Source organism: Bombus vosnesenskii, unplaced genomic scaffold, assembly GCF_011952255.1.
Source record: "Bombus vosnesenskii isolate JDL3184/JDL3185 unplaced genomic scaffold, Bvos_JDL3184-5_v1.1 scf7180000016038, whole genome shotgun sequence".
NCBI classification, from domain to species: domain Eukaryota; kingdom Metazoa; phylum Arthropoda; class Insecta; order Hymenoptera; family Apidae; genus Bombus; species Bombus vosnesenskii.
This window is the reverse complement of record NW_022884253.1, coordinates 4,916-23,752: the sequence shown is the minus strand read 5'-3', so window position 1 is coordinate 23,752 and position 18,837 is coordinate 4,916. Positions and strand designations below refer to the sequence as shown.

The window sequence follows — 18,837 nt, the reverse complement described above, 5'->3', positions numbered from 1 at the left end:
GCCTGGGCCAGTTTCCTCACTGCACCGGCCGGGCCTCGTATCCACACAGATCCAAGACCGTTTCGGGCAGGGCGGATTTCTCCCAGTCGGACGTCCTCCGGCTTGCAGCCGCTCTCCTTCGTCAGGGGGTTCCGGATTTCCTCCTTGGTGGCTGATACGTCTATCATTGACTCCCCTGCTTCGGCGGCTCGGAAGGGTGTCACCACGCGGACCTTGTTCGGATCCAGAGCCCGCGTTAGGCATGCTGCGAGCGCTGCGGCCTTCTTTCTCTCCTGATCCTCGGGGACCTCCAGAATGACGCCTCCAGTGATGGTCTTTCGCATCCTCATCGTGCTGATGCCGACCTCAGCCAGGGAGACGCTGTTCCTGGCCGCAGCCAGAATCTCCGCGCAGGATTGTCCCGATTTGTCTGTCAGGGTGATCGTCCCGGAGGTTGGTTTGGCCGAGTGTTTCTTCTCTGCCCCCTTCCTCTTTCTGATATTCTTCTTCTTTTTTGCTTTCCGGCGGTCTGCCATTCCGTGGCAGCCGCTTTTCCTCCCTTGGTCGATGGAGCGTTTGGGGCTCCGCTCTCAGCCCTTCTTGTGCTCTCGTCCGGCGCGACCTCCTTTTCTTCCATCCTTTCCATGTTCTGGAGGCGTTCCTCTAGCCGGTGCAGCGAGGGTCTTATCTAGCTCATGTTCGATTGCGGCGAAACGCGCCTTGTCGCTGCCCTTCTCTGCGGGGGGACGCATGGCCAGCTCTTTTTTGAGCGCCTCGTTCTCCGCCTCTAATGTCGTTATGCGTCTTTGCGCTATAGCGAGGGCGACGATGGCGGGGTCTATTCTCCTCAGTAGCTCCGTTGTGCCCGCGGTGATAGACCTCGCCACTTCCTTCAACGTTTCCTCCTGCGTACTCTTAAGATTGCGAGATGTCTCGACAACCTTGGTCATCTCTGCGGCCCGACGAATCAGTTCCGCTCCTATGTCTGCCATAATAGCGGTTCTCATCTCTTGGGCTAGGTCCTCTTCCTCTGTCGTTTCTTTGGACTGCGGGTTCTCCGTGTCCAGTGTGGAGTGGGAGGGCCCCTCTTTTGTCAGGGCCGCCCTCGTCATGCTCCTGGTGCTGACATGTGACGGCTCAGCAACCAGCTCCGCTTCGCCCCTTCCTCCGACGGTTTCCCCTACCTGCTTATCTTTCGCCACCGTTGCGTCTTTTTTCGCCCTTGGGCGCAAATATGGCCGCTTCCTTCGCACTTGCTGCTCCATTAGACGCTGCCGCTTTCAAATGGCCCGCGCGGCGCGCTTTGACGCACGTGTCAATATGGCTGCGTCTGTGTGGTTCCTCGGGTAGCTCGTGTGGAGGCGCAGTTGTCACGCGTCCCAATATGGCTACCCCTTCGTCATAACCTCGCACTCGGTTTACCTCCGCCTTTAGCGCCCTTCTACACCAGATTTCGTGGGTTCTTACACCCGCTTTGCATTCACGGGCGCTAGTCCTTCACTCTGGTTACTTTCCTTACCTGAATTCTCCAGTTTTCCGGAGATTTCGGGTAAGCTCGCGGCTCCGTCCTCTCCGTGTCTGCTCCAGTTACCACACCCTCTCCGCGCTATGCCAAGTCTGGAACCTGTTAAAGAAAGCGTAATTACCGTTTAGGAGATTCTGCCGGAAATATTCAATTGAACAGATCACCATATATATTGGACATATGTCGACAATACGATGCGCGTTATACTCCACATTTGCTGCCAAATACAGCGCACATCAACCGGATTACGCAATGTCAACTCTGCATCCTGTCAAATCCATCGTAATTGCAGTTTAACATATTTAGCCTTAAGTACTCAATTAAACGTATCTCCGCTATTATTACTGGTATGTCGACCATACGATGCGGATTATACTCCACATTTGCTGCCAACTACTGCGCATATCGATCGGTTTGGGCTATGTCCACTCTGGACCCTGTCAAATACCGCGTTATTGCTGTTTTGCAGATTCTGTCTTAAATATTCAATTGAGCGTCTGACAGTTTCTATTCCAGATATATCGACACTTCGATGTGTGTTGTACTGCACATTTTCTACCAATTACTGAGCTCGTTGGCCAGTTTACGCTATATCAACTCTGGTCAGATTCAAATCCAATGTATATGCAGGATTCATATTTAGGCTAAAATATTCAATTCATCGCAATTAGAGGTACGTTGGCAATTCGAAGCGCATTATACTCTTCATGTCCGTCAACGCCTTCAACTATTTTGTTTGTCCGCTTTTTTTACTTTTGAAAGGGCCCATACATACGTTAATAATTTGTTATAGGGGTCTCCAAGACAGATCAGTTATTGTATTAAGAAAGGCTTTGTTCCAGTTGGAGGAATGCGGTTGATATATTTTCGATTGCTGAACAGTTTCTGCGACACACCCGTCTAGAAATGGCATGCAGCTTCACAGTAACAGTAACTTGCCAAGAATTGGGGAACTGATCGGCAAGAACCAAGGAATTAATCACCAAGAACTGAGGAACTAATCACACAGAACTGAGGAATTAACTACTACGAACTAAGGAATTATTTCTCCCTCTTCTATGTCGCTACGCTTATTTGTATTTAGGTCTACCGTGGAGGGGTCGTCATGTGACGGGTTATTCCGTGGGGGTTGTGAGGCTCGAATTTGGTGTCTATACAAATTGTTAAGGTTTATTTAAATTTCAAATTGGAACGCTCACTCGCGCAATTGGTAGTTTCCGTCTACGTTACGGCGCGTGCGCAGCGCGGGACGTGGCAGTATAACTGTATCTTTCCAACTATTCTCAACTACTTTCTCCTTGGTACCATTACTCGACCACTAGATCACCAGGCCCGATTAGCTCATCGGATTGCTGCCGGTAGACTGCTAGAATCTATGTTACGCGACTGTAGTCGCTTTTCTTCCTTTGTTAAATCTGTGCAGTTTTCTTTTTATGGATCAGTTTCGTCTAATTTCTTCGAAAGATTCGAATAAGAAATCTCAACATTTTCCAGTAATTACTACTTTCTTGAAGAAAATCAAACTCGATGATACGAATAACGCGAGATTTGACTGTACTTAAAACTTTATTTAAAATAATAAATTAAAGTACGGCCTATAATCGCTGAGTCCTTGATACAAAGTATAAATCGCAAAATAAAATTGCGGATGAAAACTCGATAAATGATTGTCACGTAACTCGGTAGATCGCTCGTTGATAGTCGTAGATTCTCGAACATACTGTACTCTTTCGGTTGCGTCGGTTTGTTTATACTGGTCGGGGTGAAGTCGGATGATGCAAATTCGTCTTTGTTCGCCGTAGCGGCGACGTTGTTTTGCCCGGAGTATATTTGTTCCTACATTACTTGTATCCTTACGATCTCGATACTCCGAGGCAAAACAACAACACGATTTGAATTGTCCTCTGACTCATGTGCCGCTATATCACCCCCCCCCCCAAAAGCAGTGAATACGTTTTTAATGTGATATGTTCATCACGTGTTTACATCGACCGTCGCTGCTTTTAATATTTTCGTAGTATACCCCGCGTCCGATAATTAACGATGCATAACCGAAACTTACCTGTAGTCAATCGGGAAGACGGACTCTTCGACGAGACCGCGTAACGAACCTATTGCTAATGTTTTCGTTCGTGTGTTCTACAGGAATAAGCACGTTAAGGGGTTTGGTCGATTCCTCTTCGAGGTCCTCCGGTACTACAAAGGCTGGCTTTAGCCTGTCTACGGAAAATCGTTACGTCGCGATTGTTGACTTCGATTGTGTACTTCTTTTCGCCTCTTTGCGTTACTTTAAACGGCCCGTTCTTAAGGCGGCCGCGAAGGGATTGTAATCGGGACAAGTCATCAAAATACGTACGGCGAAGGATCCAAATCGCGGAAAACGAATATCTTTCTTCCGCCAGGTCGTGTAATGTGCTGTGGTCTGACCTTCCCCATCCGTTCTTTAAGCAGGTTCGCGAATTCCGGATTGGCTTGCTGATTGGTTTGCAAAAAGAACTCCGGCGGCAATCGTATGCCGGTGCCGTAGATCATTTCAGCTGCCGTTGCGTCTAGGTCCTCCTTTATCACGGTTCGAATGCCCAATAGTACGATTTGCACGTGTCGTACCACTTGATCGCCGCTTTATGTTGTCTATGTAAGCGCTCTCCCATCCCACAAGAGGCGGGATGATAGGACGACCTGCGTAAGTGCGTGATGCCGAGCACACGGCATAACTCTTCAAACAAACACGATTCGAATTGTCGTCCCTGATTAGTTGTTATTTTCAAGGGACCGCCGTAACGAAAAATCCAAGTCGAAAGGAGGGCCGAGGCCACGGTGGGGGCTTCCATATCGGCAATGGGAACGGCATCAGGACAACGCGAAAAACGTTCGATGCACGTTAGTCAATATCGGTGCCTAGCGAGTATTGCATCACGATAATGTCTAAGTGTATATGTTCCAACCGACCTGCTATCGATTTGAACGTTCCACCTGGTGAGGATACTTGCCTGGTGACTTTATTGCGCTGGAATAGTATGCACTGCCGCGTTCACATTCCACTATTTTTGTTTATTTACGGCCAGACAAAATGCGTCGTCGCCAGTTTTTGCGTGGCGCGCAACCAGGGATGGAAAAGTTCATGCAGCGATCGAAACACTGTGCGTCGTAACGGTTCCGATACGAATGGTCTCAGGTCTTCGGTCGAAAGATCACAATATATTCCGACATCTTGATCGGGAATTTGTCCCTTTCTTAATTTCTGCGCACTAAAGGCGGACCTAATGATCTCGCGCAGCTCGGTATCGTTCTCTTGCGCTGCGGCTTGCGTTTGATTATCGACTGATATCGACTATCTATCCCTTTTAAGTGTCGAATATCGGTCGTAAATTGTCCGACGTAGTCCAGATGACGAAATTGCCTCGGCGAACACTTATCGGGATTCTGATCAAACGCGTATACTAGGGGTTTGTTATCCGTGTAGATCCCGAAATCTCTCCCTTCGTCGGTGTGCCTGAATCGTTTCACCGCCGCGTACATCGTTAGAAACTCAGGATCGTACGCGGGGAATAGCGATTTCGTCATGAAACCTAGGGGCTGCCAGGTATCGTTGACGCGCAGTTGATGTACCTCACCTGTGGCGTTATCGGACGTGTCGACCGCGAGCCTAACGCGCGCGCCTGGAATCAGATGCACTAACATTTCGGAGTCAGCTAAGGCGCGAGACGACTCGCGGAAGCTCTTTTCAGCTCGAGCGGGCCACTCAGTAGACGCGTTGTACTTCGTAATCTTTAGACACAACGTTAGGCAATATTCTGAGGGGACAAGAAGTTCTGGAGGAAATGGTAAAGAAAATTTAACTTATGACACATAAGAATTATTAATTTTATTATGTAAATAGACTGCGGTATTTTACGCACTTGTGACAAATTTGCACGTAATACGACGAAATATATATGCTTCCTTTAATATTTTTTCATAATACTTAATATTTGTTACGACTGTTCGGGGGGAGAGACTAGGTCGCTAGGAAAACGCGTCAGCAAGAGGCGTAAATTCTCGCTACGATTATGTTAATCGACGCCGCGAAATAGTCGTTCCCCTGTTTCGGTTAAGACAACAGAGGTGGTTTAATAAATGTAACACTGTATTAACAGGTTAACATAGAGTGATATATTTTATAATAATATGATGAATATGTTACAGTAATTTGACTCGACTTTGCGATATCTCTGAATAAATTCGTTTGCTCGTCACATTTGTCGAAGTGCCATGTTTGACTCGTCAGAAGAAAATGATCGCCCTTCGATTATTCCTTTGTCTCATTTGGAAGACGACCCCCACTATGCTCGGGCCACGCCACCGCTCGCGCCTACGATCACGTATGACTCTTCTTGTGCGAGAAACGTAACGGTCAAAAATCGACGTTTCTAGAGCTCGCTGCTTGGCGACAACTATGCTCTCGTCGATACATGTAAATGATCCGGCGGGCAGATAAGACGGTTTGCCTGCGACTCTGTAGGACCGCGAGCGACGGTTAGAAAATACAGCCTGTGGTCAGCCTCGTGGCGTAACAACAGGTAATGCAATTGTCTACCCTTTTGTCTTTTACCGGGATTCTACTTTTTTAAATATATTATCGCAGATAAATTTGCATAAAAATCTGTAAGTCTAATTATAAAATATTATTGTAAGAATTATCAAAAAATATGGACTACGGGGCCCCAGGGGGATGTAAACCTGGAATCTGTAACTGGACTGCTACATTAAGGCAACGGCAGTACGGATATTCACAACCTTATTCTTCTTCACAACCATTTCGATGGCAGGTGACCTTCGTTTCGTTGTTCGGAGTTTGTATCAATGTTGCTGTGTTACAAGTATTACGAATATGAGGAGGAAGAATTTTTTTCCTTTTTTGTTTTTTCTATGTTGTTTTCATAGGTAAGCTTTGTTTTATTTTTCACATTTTTTCAATGTTGTTTTCATAGGTAGGCTTTTTTTCTTTTTTTTACTTTTTTTTATTTTTTCTTTATTTTATTTTTATTTTTATTTTTCACATCTCGGGAGAGACCTAAGACGTAGAAGCTGCGTCGCCCAAGTACGGATTCTCAGACACATCACATTTTACTTCCGATCCTGAACACACTTATGTCAAAATCCAGGAGGGTGTCGCGTAAAATTAAGATAAAAATAAGAAACTTGTCAATTTCCGAACAGGAGATCGAGTTCTTTTTATTTTTACTCAATTTGTACAATATTATTTTCGGTTCGCAATGATACACTTTCGATACTTGGATGAGTTAAGAATTTTTTTGACTGACTGGATGATTTTGAAGGGAGCACTTATATTCTTTTTTTCGTTGGAGTGGGAGAAGGCTTTGCTTGTACTTATCATATATTTCGGAGAACGGCTGGAGTGACCGAATACCACGCAGGCGGCTGAGGACGGGTGCTGACCGGACGGTCACACGTAATAACGCGCTCGGAATTTTGGTTTATCATATGGCTGCCCGAATTTCACCTGTGACAAGGGAATGTTCCCGCAGGGAGGATTCGCTTATGCGAGTCTATGGGGGCTGGCAAACCCACGTTCCCGCAGCCAGGGAGGACCGTCGGGGCAAGCGTCCCGCTTACGTGAGTCTCCATATACACCGCAAAGAAGGTTGCCGCATACGTGAGTCTCATCTGGGTCTGTCTGCACGATTAGCAGGATAACCGTGCAGCAGAGACGTGGCGGTACATCTCCAGGCGCGGTCCCACCGTTGACAATGAACGATACCACGGTCGGCCGAATGTTAGCCCAGAGGGCGTAGCGAACGGCCAATTATGGGTATGGATTCGTGGTGGCAGTGGTTGTCGCCAAATGCTGGCAAGAGGGCCGATTTAAGGGGGACTTGGTTCCTCCGAATTCGGCGGGTGAGCAGCGTCCCACCTGCTCCAGATACCGTCCCGAGAAGACGGCAGGGCTTGGAAAATGCCCCGTTCGACCTGAGACGAGTGAAAGCCTCCTGCAGGCCTAACTAATCGAGGTAACATAAGGTACTCGGTACCGTGTGCGCTGGTTGGGCGTACCCAAATCCGATGGCTTCTAGGGTTGCCCGGGTGCTGTATAGATGCTATATCTGAGGAAAGTACCCGTCACCAGGAAACCAGACTACTTGTGACAAGGGAATGGATTCGAACCGCCAACCTATATGTTATAGATATATATATATGTAGGGTTTACATTAGAATTAGGGTTAGGGGCGTGAAGCGAATCTTCGTTTGGATTACACGTCGTCGTTATGCAATAGAGAAGACATTGGCTAGTGCAAATACGATTACCATAGAACCGGACAAGTAACCGTGGTAATTAGATACTCGAGAAACTAATGACAATGGTCCTAGGTTCAATCCGCGCACAACGGGATGGTAGTCGTACGCACTCGCAAAAAATCTAAGTCGGATTCTTTATTAATATTCGCTGACCCTAAGGCGTTAACCTTTTTGTCGATGAGATCGCAAGAGAGAATGACCTTCCGTCCCGGTGATACCTCAGAGGAAAACTATGATGGGTTGTGTCTAAGGACACGAGATCATCGGATTCGTCGGGGATATCCTACGTTCGGAAAATAAGGGAAATTGACGTTGCTGCTAATTGGCCAATCTCCAAATCGGTAGTTAGAAAAGGATGTTAGCCGCCCTCGAGGGAAGGTTGCTAGTGGGAGACGTCGTTCGTGGAAAAATAGGTCTCTCCTGTCTTCCTGTAATTGGGACGAAGACTGTTTATCTGTTGAAGGATTTTAGATAACTAGATATTAGTGTTTATAACCGTCCTCGGGCTAGCCGACCACGTACTGCGGAGACGCGTAGGCATCTGGTAAACATCTTGCCCGGAGAATAGGATCTGCGTTTGGCGAGCTACGGGACAGAAACCGTTGGAATGTTTACTGCCACGTGCCGCCACAAATCTTTTTTTTAAGGAGAGCTATAGGGTTACTCAATGCTTTTGTTAGATGGAGAGTTCGTCCCGTTGATCGCGGCTACGTTCGGCGACTAATTGTCGCCTTGAGCCCAAGCTCATTGTCACAAGTCTCAAACAAATACAACTGGGCAGAATGACGGCAAATCGCTTAATTACAACTGTAGACTCCAACTGCAATGCCCCTATGGACCCTCCCGAGGTTTCAAAGGGAAGGCACCGGTGTCCTCTTACCTCCGACACGGCCATTCTGACTATCGCACGTCCTCGGGTGTAGCTAAAATATTGGGTTTTCCTAACATTAGATTCGGTACAATCAACATTATTTACAACTTAATCAAATGTCAAATAAACCAAGGGTCCAGTTCGACAACAGGATTTTGCTCGAGATTTCGGTAACGACAATAAAAGGACAGAATTATTAACATCATGATTAGTATTCGAAACATTAGTTGCATCCTGTGGTTTATCAGTCGGATCGGAGTGGCGTGACGGACTATTTGCGATTTTGCACCCAGATGAATTTTGATTTTGTAGATTGCACGACTGCACAGAGTTTCACTGGTAGTGCGTGCGAATACACGACCGAGTGAGGTTCGTAACATTGCAGCTGGCAGTGCGCGCGAGTACACGACCGCTTCAGTTTCATGGCGTTGCCGCTAGCAGTGCATGTGAATACACGACCGCTTTAGCTTCCTGGCGTTGCCGCTAGCAGTGCATGTGAATACACGACCGCTTCAGCTTCCTGGCGTTGCCGCTGGCAGTGCATGTGAATACACGGCCGCTTCAGCTTCCTGGCGTTGGGTTAATGACCCTCGTCGGAGGTCGGGGTACTCATATCGCTCGGGTCACTGTCCTCGCAGTGCTACTACGTGAGTCGTTCTTTTGCCGGACAATCTCGAGGCTGCGGATTCTTTAATTAGCGAGCACTCGGCTCCAGAATCGGAATAGAATGGGAACTACTCACCCTGCTGATTTAATCTACCGGTGGGGGCTTCCACCACGCAGGTGTCGTGTAAAATTAAGGTAAAAATAAGGAACTTGTTAATTTCCGAAAAGGAGATAAAGTTCTTTTTATTTTTGACTCAATTTATACACTTTTTTCGGTTCGCGATGATACACTTTCGATACTTGGATTAGTTAAGAATTTTTTATTAGACTGACTGGATGATTTTGAAGGGAGCATTTATATTCTTCCATTCGTTGGAGTAGGAGAAGGTTTTGTTTATGCTTAGTGTAAAATTCGGAGAACGGCTGGAGCGATCGAATGCCACACAGGCGGCTGAGAACGGATGCTGACCGGACGGTCACACGTGATAAGGCGTTCGGAATTTCGGTTTGTTATATACAGCTGCTCGAATTTCGTCTGTGACACAGGCATCGACACGATGCTCTCCCTCGGAACGACGTTTCCCTTCTCGCAGCAGAGGGCAACGCGGCGCGATGTGTCCCGGCTTATGGCATTTGAAGCACGATGTTTTTGGCGATGCGGCCGGTCGGTTTTCCCGCAGGCGTCGGGGGTCCTCCTTCGATTCCAACCTCATCTTCTTCTTGCGGCATTCAGATATCGTATGTCCATAAGCACCGCAGTGGCGGCACTTGTCCCGTGGGGTGGGTGACCTGCTTCGTTTATTTCCGGGGCCCGATGATGGCCACCGTGGCGGAGACGTACGCCTCTCCTCGTAGAGGAAAGGCTTCATTTCTTTTTGAAATTGTTTCACCGACTTGATATCACTCGTGAGTGCTAGTCGTCGTTTTTTTTATTTTATTTTATTTTATTTCTTTTATTCCTTTTTTTATTTTATTTTATTCTTTTATTCTTTTTTTTTGTATTTCGTACTTTTATTTTATTCTTTATTTTTTTATTTTTTTTTACTTGCAATTCGTACAGCTGAACATTAAATTTAGTATTGTAGGACTTGTGTGAATGAGAAGGATCGATAAGAGAGCGTTGACAAGTTTTTAAGCTTTCATTAGTTTTTATTCACCTACAGTCTTGACTAAGAATATACAATTCAGTACTAATATATATAGAAAAATACAAATATTCACATAAAACTGTACATACAATCATACATACGAAACCATACATACAAAACCAGACATACAAAACCATACTTGACTAGGAATATACAATTCAGTAGTAATATGTATAAAAAAAATACAAATATCCACATAAAACCGTACATACAACCATACATACAAGAATTATTATACTTAGAAAAAAAGAGTCTGGCAATAGTAGCGATTATTCGGGATCGAGGTATCCCAACTCCAGCCAGTATGCTGCCATATCTCTTGCGGATTCTCCCGGCTCTCGGTCCAGCAGCAACCTTGCAGTTATTGCTTCTCCCGGAGAAGGATCGATGTTGACTAGGCTCCCTGTCCGTCTCAACATGGTGAATTGGGCCACTCGATGTCTCTTCCCTTGGATCGGTTGTTCTCGTACACCTGGCAGGACGATTTTTCTAGCCCACGGTGCCATTTTTGCCAATTTCCGGGGCAGCAGCCGTATTGAATCGAGACATTGCTCGCTTTCTAACCCCCAATCGATTAGAAAGACGATGTAGCCAGTCATGGTCCTTTGTAAAAGGATGGCTCTTTCCCAAGCGCTAGATTCCTTAAAATCTACTAGCACGGCGACTAGCATGCCTGTTCTTAAACTTTTCGCCTTCGGCAAGTACTCCACGGGATGTTCCATCATCTTCAAATTGAGCGTTTGGGTTATCTTCGGCCATCCAGCCAAACGAACCCACATGGTGGTAAGTGATTCGACTCGAACCACCCGGACGGGAACTCCTTCTCGGAACCGATCGTTTGTGTTTTGTAAACTCTCCATGGTTTACAAGTTTTCGAAAAAATTTCGAATGTTAAATGTTCGACTATACTGATCTGCCTAGGTCGGATGATGCTGGCTCCGCCGGGAATCGGACCGCCTTTATATACCAGCAGCACCGACCTTGGAGAGGACCCCCTTTATATATCAGCTGCACCGACCTTGGAGAGGACGATAAAATATATATGTTTCCTCTAATATTTTTCTATAATACTTAATAGGTAATGCAAATGTCTACCCTTTTGTCTTTTACCGGGCTTTTACTTTTTTAAACATATTATCGCAGATAAATTGGCATAAAAATCTGTAAGTATAATTATGTAATATTATTGTAGGAATTATCAAAAAATATGGACTACGGGGCCACGGGGGGATGTAATCCTGGAATCTGTAGCTGGACTACTACACTAAGACAATGACAGTACGGATATTCACTTCCTTATCCTTCTTCCCAACCATTTTGATAACAGGTGACCTTCGTTTCGTTGTTCGGGATTAGTATCAACGTTGCTGTGTTACAAGTATTACGAATATGAGGAGAAAGTTTTTTTCCTTTTTCCTTCTTTTGTTTTTTCTATGTTGTTTTCATAGGTAGGCTTTTTTCACATTTTTTCTATATTCTTTTCATAGGTAGGCTTTTTTCACATTTTTCTATATTGTTTTCATAGGTATGCTTTTTTTCTTTCTTACTTTTTTTATTTTTTCTTTATTGCATTTTTATTTTTATTTTTCACATCTCGTGAGGTAATTTCCTAGAGAGACCTAAGACGTAGAAGCTCGGTCGCCCAAGTACGCATTCTCACACACATCACATTTCACTTCTGATCCTGAACACACTTATGACAAAATCGAGTCGGCAATGGATTCCAACCGCCAACCTATGTGTTTGCAGTCAGCTACAGTAACCACATAGCCACCGTCGTCCTGTGCAATCTGTAGTTACATAATTCTTATTTAAAGCTAAACGTTCTGATCTCGCATTATTAGATATGTCGGGGTAGCGTTGAGGATAGGGCTGGTGGTGTTTGATGAGTCTTCATTGAAGGTAGCCATCGTTGCGGTGTGACAAAGATACGATTTATTGACGCAAGTATGGGTAACACGGATTCGACAATCTACCACGGCGTTTGGGCGCTAGTGACAATGGTCTCAAGTTCGATAACGAATCCGCGGCCAACGGAATGATAGTTGGACGTTCTCGCAGAATCTAAGTCTGACTCTTTGTTGGTACAACGTGAAAATAATTGCTGAGTGTAAAGACGTTACTCTTTAGTCGACGGGATCGCGAGAGAGAATGAATCTCCCGTCTCGATGATGCCACAGAGGAAAACTATAATGGGGTGTGTCTAAGGATACGAGATCATCGGATTCGTCGAGAGAAGCCTTCGTTCAGAAAGTAAGGGAAATTGGCGTTGCTGCTAATTGGTCAATCTCCATATCGGTGGTTAGAAAAAGATGCTAGCCGCCTTCGAGGGAAAGTTGCTAGTGGGAGACGTCGCTCGTTGAAAAATAGGTCTCCCCTATCTTCCCGTAGTTGGGACAAAGACCGTTTGTCTGTTTGAAGGACTTTAGTTAACTAAACCTTAAGATTTATAATGGGCCCTCGGGCTAGCCGAACATGTACTGCGGAGACGCATCGACATCTGGCAATCATCTTACTCGAAGAATAGGGTCTGCGTGTGGCCAGCCACGGGACAGAAACCGTTGGAATGTTTACTGTCGCGTGTCGCCACGAATATTTCTTTTAAGGAGAGCTATAGAATTACTCCATACCTTTGTTAGGCAAAGCGTTCATCTCTTGACCGCGGCTACGTTGGGCGACTGACTGTCGCCTCGAGCCCAAGCTCATTATCACGACTCTCGAACAATTACAATCGGGTTGAATAACTACAATAGTTTAGTTACAGTTATAGTAGACTTTAGATTGCAATGTTGCGGGGCTATCCCAAGGTTCCGGTGTCCTTCCATCTCCGACATATATTTAACTATATATATTAACTATATATTTTCCCTAGGAACAGTAAGATTTTAACGATACAACTTTATCAAGAGATCTTAATGTCATAAACGGTATCGAAACTTCGTAATTCATATTGTTAAGGAAGAAAATATTGGTAATCTCCTCGAACGACGAGCGCTTGATATTCACAATTAGAACTCGATATCTTAGCTTCTTGTAATATCCTAATAAAATGTTATTTATCGATTACAATTGTCCTGTCGTATTTTATTGTGTTTGCTTTATAAATGTGAACTTTATTCAAAAAGAGTTCATCGATATAACGGTATTGAAGAGAACTACTCGAGAAACTATATCTAGCCCTTGGATGGAGGGATTGCTTGCTTCTTACAATAGAATAATTGGAGTGTAACCAGAAACACGAACGGTAGTTTAGCAATGGAGAAGAACTTTAGAACGACAGCAATTTTCTTCTTGTTTCTTTGAGAAAGGCACCGTTCATTTTATGTTTGACGAGAATGGGGTTGTTGGACGAATTTGATTAAAAAGGAAAGATCTTTAACAAATATTCTTCCCATTGATACATCCCTATATTTTTGATTTAATTATTTGAAAATGCAATTTTGCATATACCTATGTGCAATTATATACTATAATCGCAGGCGTTTCTTTAAAATGATGTACTATTGAAACAAGGCAAAATATCGTCAAATTCTTCGAGATTCAATTTCTCAAAAGAATGGCTCTATTGATTAACCAAACATAGGTCCCATAAGCATATACGTACTTCTCAGAAAAGATAGTTATATCTAGATCAATATTACTCCCCACAGTGACCTATATGTCAAAGAAAAAAAAGACACATCAAGTATTAAATCATACTACTATTACGTCCACTATCTCTACAAATCCTCCACTCTTGGAAAAATCTATCTTATTCGAACGTAACGTAACTCAACTTAAATCTTTTCCATCATCATAAATACGAAACATTTATAAAATTATCATCTTCGATTATTTACTCAACATCTAGCTAACAAAATCTTCTCCATCGCCGTACCCCTTAATCCTGACCGCGTATAATTAACGTATGAATAGTTAATTTATTGAAATTTAAACGACCATTTTACGCTACTTGTACTCGAATGATTTTAGGATCTTGCTGTATCTCTTGCACAGTGTTATACGGACAGGCGAGAAACATAGAAACGTAACTTCCGATCCACTGATTTACCCTAAACACACGATGATAGGTTATACGGTGGACGCAATACAGAAGCGTTTCCGATGCAATTCGAAGGTGCGTTGTTACAATGGAGTTCATCGATCCATAGTGACTATTTCCCCGCCAACTACAGCCCGTAATAACGGAATAGCCAATAAAGTATATCCTGTCGATTTAATCGTTACCCCCACGGTGTACCGCGCGCACGGAGATCGGATCGGTGATTTTCACGTGATGTTTCGCAAATCGTGAGGCGCTCGCGTGATTCGCGCGTTTTAAGCGTTCCCGCTCTTCCCGTCCGATAGAAAGAGAAAGGAAACAGGGGGTGGAAGGAAGAGGGAAGATACGTGATGCGGGTTCAACCTGCCGCGGGAACCTTTAAAGAAGGTCGGTGCAACGGGAGAGATGTAATTTTAATAAATTGGAGAACAAGTCATTGTAAAAGATTGATATTCAGATGTTGGAGATGCAGCAGATTTACAACTCGCTGGAATTAAGTTAGTTAAGGTGTTGAAAACCTAACGTCTTTTCAAAGGCGTTTGCCGCGTTTCTTTTCAAATCAAAATACATACATACGATACGTACAATGTATGCGCCTAAAGTTTTAAAGTTAATTTCTATTCAAGGAATGGACTGTTTTATTATAGGTTTAGGAAATTGAAAAGAAGCAATTGCTTGTTTCTAAGAAAGAATCGCAAGAAGTACAGTTAGAAACTGTATTGTGAATCACTTTTCCTGGTTTCCGTAACGAGGAAGTGAAAAAAAAACGCAGACAAGTCAGCGTTTACCGCAGCTAAATGGAAGATACGCAGGTACGAGTCGTTACAGTTTTGTCGTTGCAACGATTCCCGCCGCGTAATTTGATAATGAACAGTTGAAAAATAGCAGCGTTGTGTCCGTACTCTTTAATATCCCATTATATGGAAGTTAACGACCGGAAAATACACCGCTCGACTACTTGAAGGAAGTAGCTCATGAGCAAGTCTTTTGTATCCTCGCAATGGTATAATTCCTGTAACGTCTCGTTCTCGGGGGATTTATTTCGTTGATTTGTACTTGTTTATTGCTTTTGTGTTTTCATGAATGGAGCATGTCGCATGCGAATCGTAATATGGTTTTAATGGCGTTTCGACTTCAATGATATCAGCGGCTGATTGCGCTTCCCGTAAGAAGCTTCCAATCATTATGTATTTGAGGAACAACAGATAAGGATATTTAGAGAACGAATTAATTATTCAATTGTTCGCGCAAGAAATACCTGTCTCTTTTTCGAAAGTTATAAATGCTGTTTTCAAAGAGTTCCTTAGCTCACCATAAACCAGATAAGAATCTTTGGTTCCGACTAGAAAAAGAAACCTTCAGATCAAACCGAAAGGGGTTCGGATTATATTTTCTAATCGTATTTGTATATTTCTTTTTACGGTCAGCTTGTCATCCACGTACAATCGAACAGAGAGTCCATTAATTATTTCCCTTCGACTTGTTTCAGGGGGAGCATCTCGGAAGCCACGCCGGCTGACGAGTTCGCTGGAAATCGAAACAGAAGCAAACCAAGACTGCAACCACCTTAACGAACCGCTATTATCACTGGCAAGGTCATCGGGCAGACCGGATCTAATCATGCTCACGCCGACCATGCTTCCTGTGCACTCGTTCCTCTTTCTTAACGACGACAACCAGAAGATCGGGTGCTAAAAAATTCGAAATCGAGTTGATTGAAAATCTCAAGGAATATTAAAAAAAATACGAATAAAAAATTTGATATAGAAATCATCCATTTTGGGCAAAGAAAAGAAACAATCAGAAAAAGGAATAACCACAGAAGCTCTGAATTTCATTGCTTCCTAATGGTACTTCCTTGGATATTTTTACATTCTGGAGGCGTGAACGAACTCTGAAAAACAGAAACAACTTCTATCGGATGATCGAAAGAATTACGTGGACACTGAGTATAATTATTCACACGTGCGGATGCCATTTCCGGCATGTTTCTCCATGAAGAAGGTCAGCTTCAGTTTTTGCCACTTGTAGATAGAAGTTGAAGTGGCGGACGTCTTAACGAGGTTGCTAGAATGTCAAACAAATAGATGAGGGAAATATTATGAAGATATATTTATGAATATCTAATTGAGCATTTAATTAAGAACTTAATCGAAAGACCAAAATAAGTTGGTTCTTGAGACCAAGTACCTATCTAAGTATAATAGTCTTTCGTACTTACGGTTTAGTAAGAGGACTCGAGTAAAACGATTACTCGTTAAAAGGAACAATAGAATAATCATGCCCCCGCAGACGGTGGTCTCTGCTTTCATGCCTCATCGCGGAGAATCTCAGCGAAAAAAGTGTCCCGAAGCGTGAGCTGAAAGGTGGCTATGTAGGCTGTCTAGTGAATGCCGTCGCCATGGTGGAGCTGGCGTGTAGCAACTCCCTAAGTCCAGGAACCTAATCCCGCGTCAGAAAGACAAAATTCGCTACGGAGAGAAGTAAACAAAAATATATATATAGGGAAGAAGAGACAAAGATTAAAGATTGTTAAGAATTAGAGGTAATTTAATGATAAAAGGGAGAAAGAATTGTGCAAAAATTCTACTGGGAAAGAAAAGATAGAAGAAGCCTCCAACGAGAAAGACGTGCTCAGAAGCGAGGCCCGCGTAGCGCCATGTAGAGGAGCAGGAAGAAAATATTGGTAATCTCCTCGAACAACGAGCGCTTGATATTCACAATTAGAACTCGATATCTTAGCTTCTTATAATATCCTAATAAAATGTTATTTATCCATTACAATTGTCCTGTCGTATTTTATAGTGTTTGCTTTATAAATGTGAACTTTATTCAAAAAGAGTTCATCGATGATTATCCATTACAGGTTGTTAATAAACCTGAATTATGCACAAAGGAATGGCCGTTAATAACTTAAGATTCTCTGCCCGTCGTACAGGGTACATATAGTAATTATTCTCGACGATCGTAACGTTTAAGTCCAATTCGAGCTTATAGTCCCATGCGAGTTAATCAACGACAATAGTTTGAATTTCTATTTGTTCGTTTGTCGTCTGTTTATACCCGGAGCACCTGCTGTAAACCAATACAAAATTTATTAGATCTATAAATAACACATATAAAACTTATTAATTTATAATTAATATAAAATAGGAGAGCTCGAAACTTCCTATTTTATGGATATGTTAAATCTTTGTAAAAAAATACCATATCATTAGTATCTTTTTAATCGTTCCAAAGGATTTAGCTGCATAAAGCTGTGACCCTTGGAAGAATCGATGTTCACGCGTAACAAATTGAAATTGTGCGAAGGTTCCGGTACGAACATCACAAGCGTCGATACCAAGGGCACAGGCACATGTTCTGGGTTCATTATATATTTATAAAGGGCTGACGATTCAGTGGATGGTCCGGGTAAATTTAAATTGTAAATGAACGCATTGCTGGTTTCAAGTAAAAGCCTGGATAAGAGCGGATATGGTATGAGAGTCTGTCGTGGAAAGGGGAACAGGCCGCTTTTATTTGTAAAGTTTGAATCTCCTCGATAGTGAAGATGTTGAAGCTGCAAGTATGTATTTCATTTTAATCCATTCGAGACCGAGATTTAATTGTAAGACGATACCTAGGTGTCGGTACGATCTGAATGTTTAGTTAGAATGATTCTGTGTTTTACTCTCTCCAGGGTATCCTTTTCATACTTTGATTTTAAATCGATGACAATCTTAAATAGTATGCCTCCTATTTTTAAAATATAAAATTATATACTATGTTATTCTATAATGTATTATGTACAGTTAAATATATATATAATAATTCTATATTGAAAAAAATATGAAATTAACATGATATATACATTACTACATAAGTTATATATAAAATATGTATATTATACCCTTGCCTACTGACTGATATGAATTTCTTTCGGTCTCGAATGCGCTAAAAGAGAGCGCAAAGAAGTCGAAATTACTTATTGTAATTAGTAAAACGACCTGAGAGGCAGACAGATACAAGAAAGAAGGAATATTATATTAGCGGCATTATCATGTTTTTGCTCTCTTTAAGTCTTTCATCGAGACAGACAATCTACAGGTATTAATCGACCAATTTCTCCAAGCCGATAACTTCGAATTGATGTTTATATATAAGAAGTGTTATGTGTTAATCTGTCTAAATGTTTAAAAGGTGTTATAAATTAAATGTTGTTAAACGATACGTAATTGCCTTTTGATCGTAAATTTTACCATCAAGGGGCCTTTTATGTATGCGTAATCATTGTGAATTATAACAATTTATGTGATCGATATTAAAGGTGTTTAAAAGCATGTATTTTTTTCTATATTATTATTCTCCTATATTATTATCCTATATT

The 18,837-nt window shown here is 43.0% G+C and overlaps 1 protein-coding gene across 1 annotated transcript; it reads right to left on the bottom strand.

Moving 5' to 3' along the window:
- Positions 1-20: 20 nt before the first annotated feature.
- LOC117241503 lies at positions 21-515 on the bottom strand (the record flags this gene model as incomplete). Its single annotated transcript, XM_033507417.1, has 1 exon — positions 21-515. A coding segment is annotated over exon 1 (495 nt), but the record flags the coding sequence as incomplete, so codon positions are not given.
- Positions 516-18,837: the final 18,322 nt, after the last annotated feature.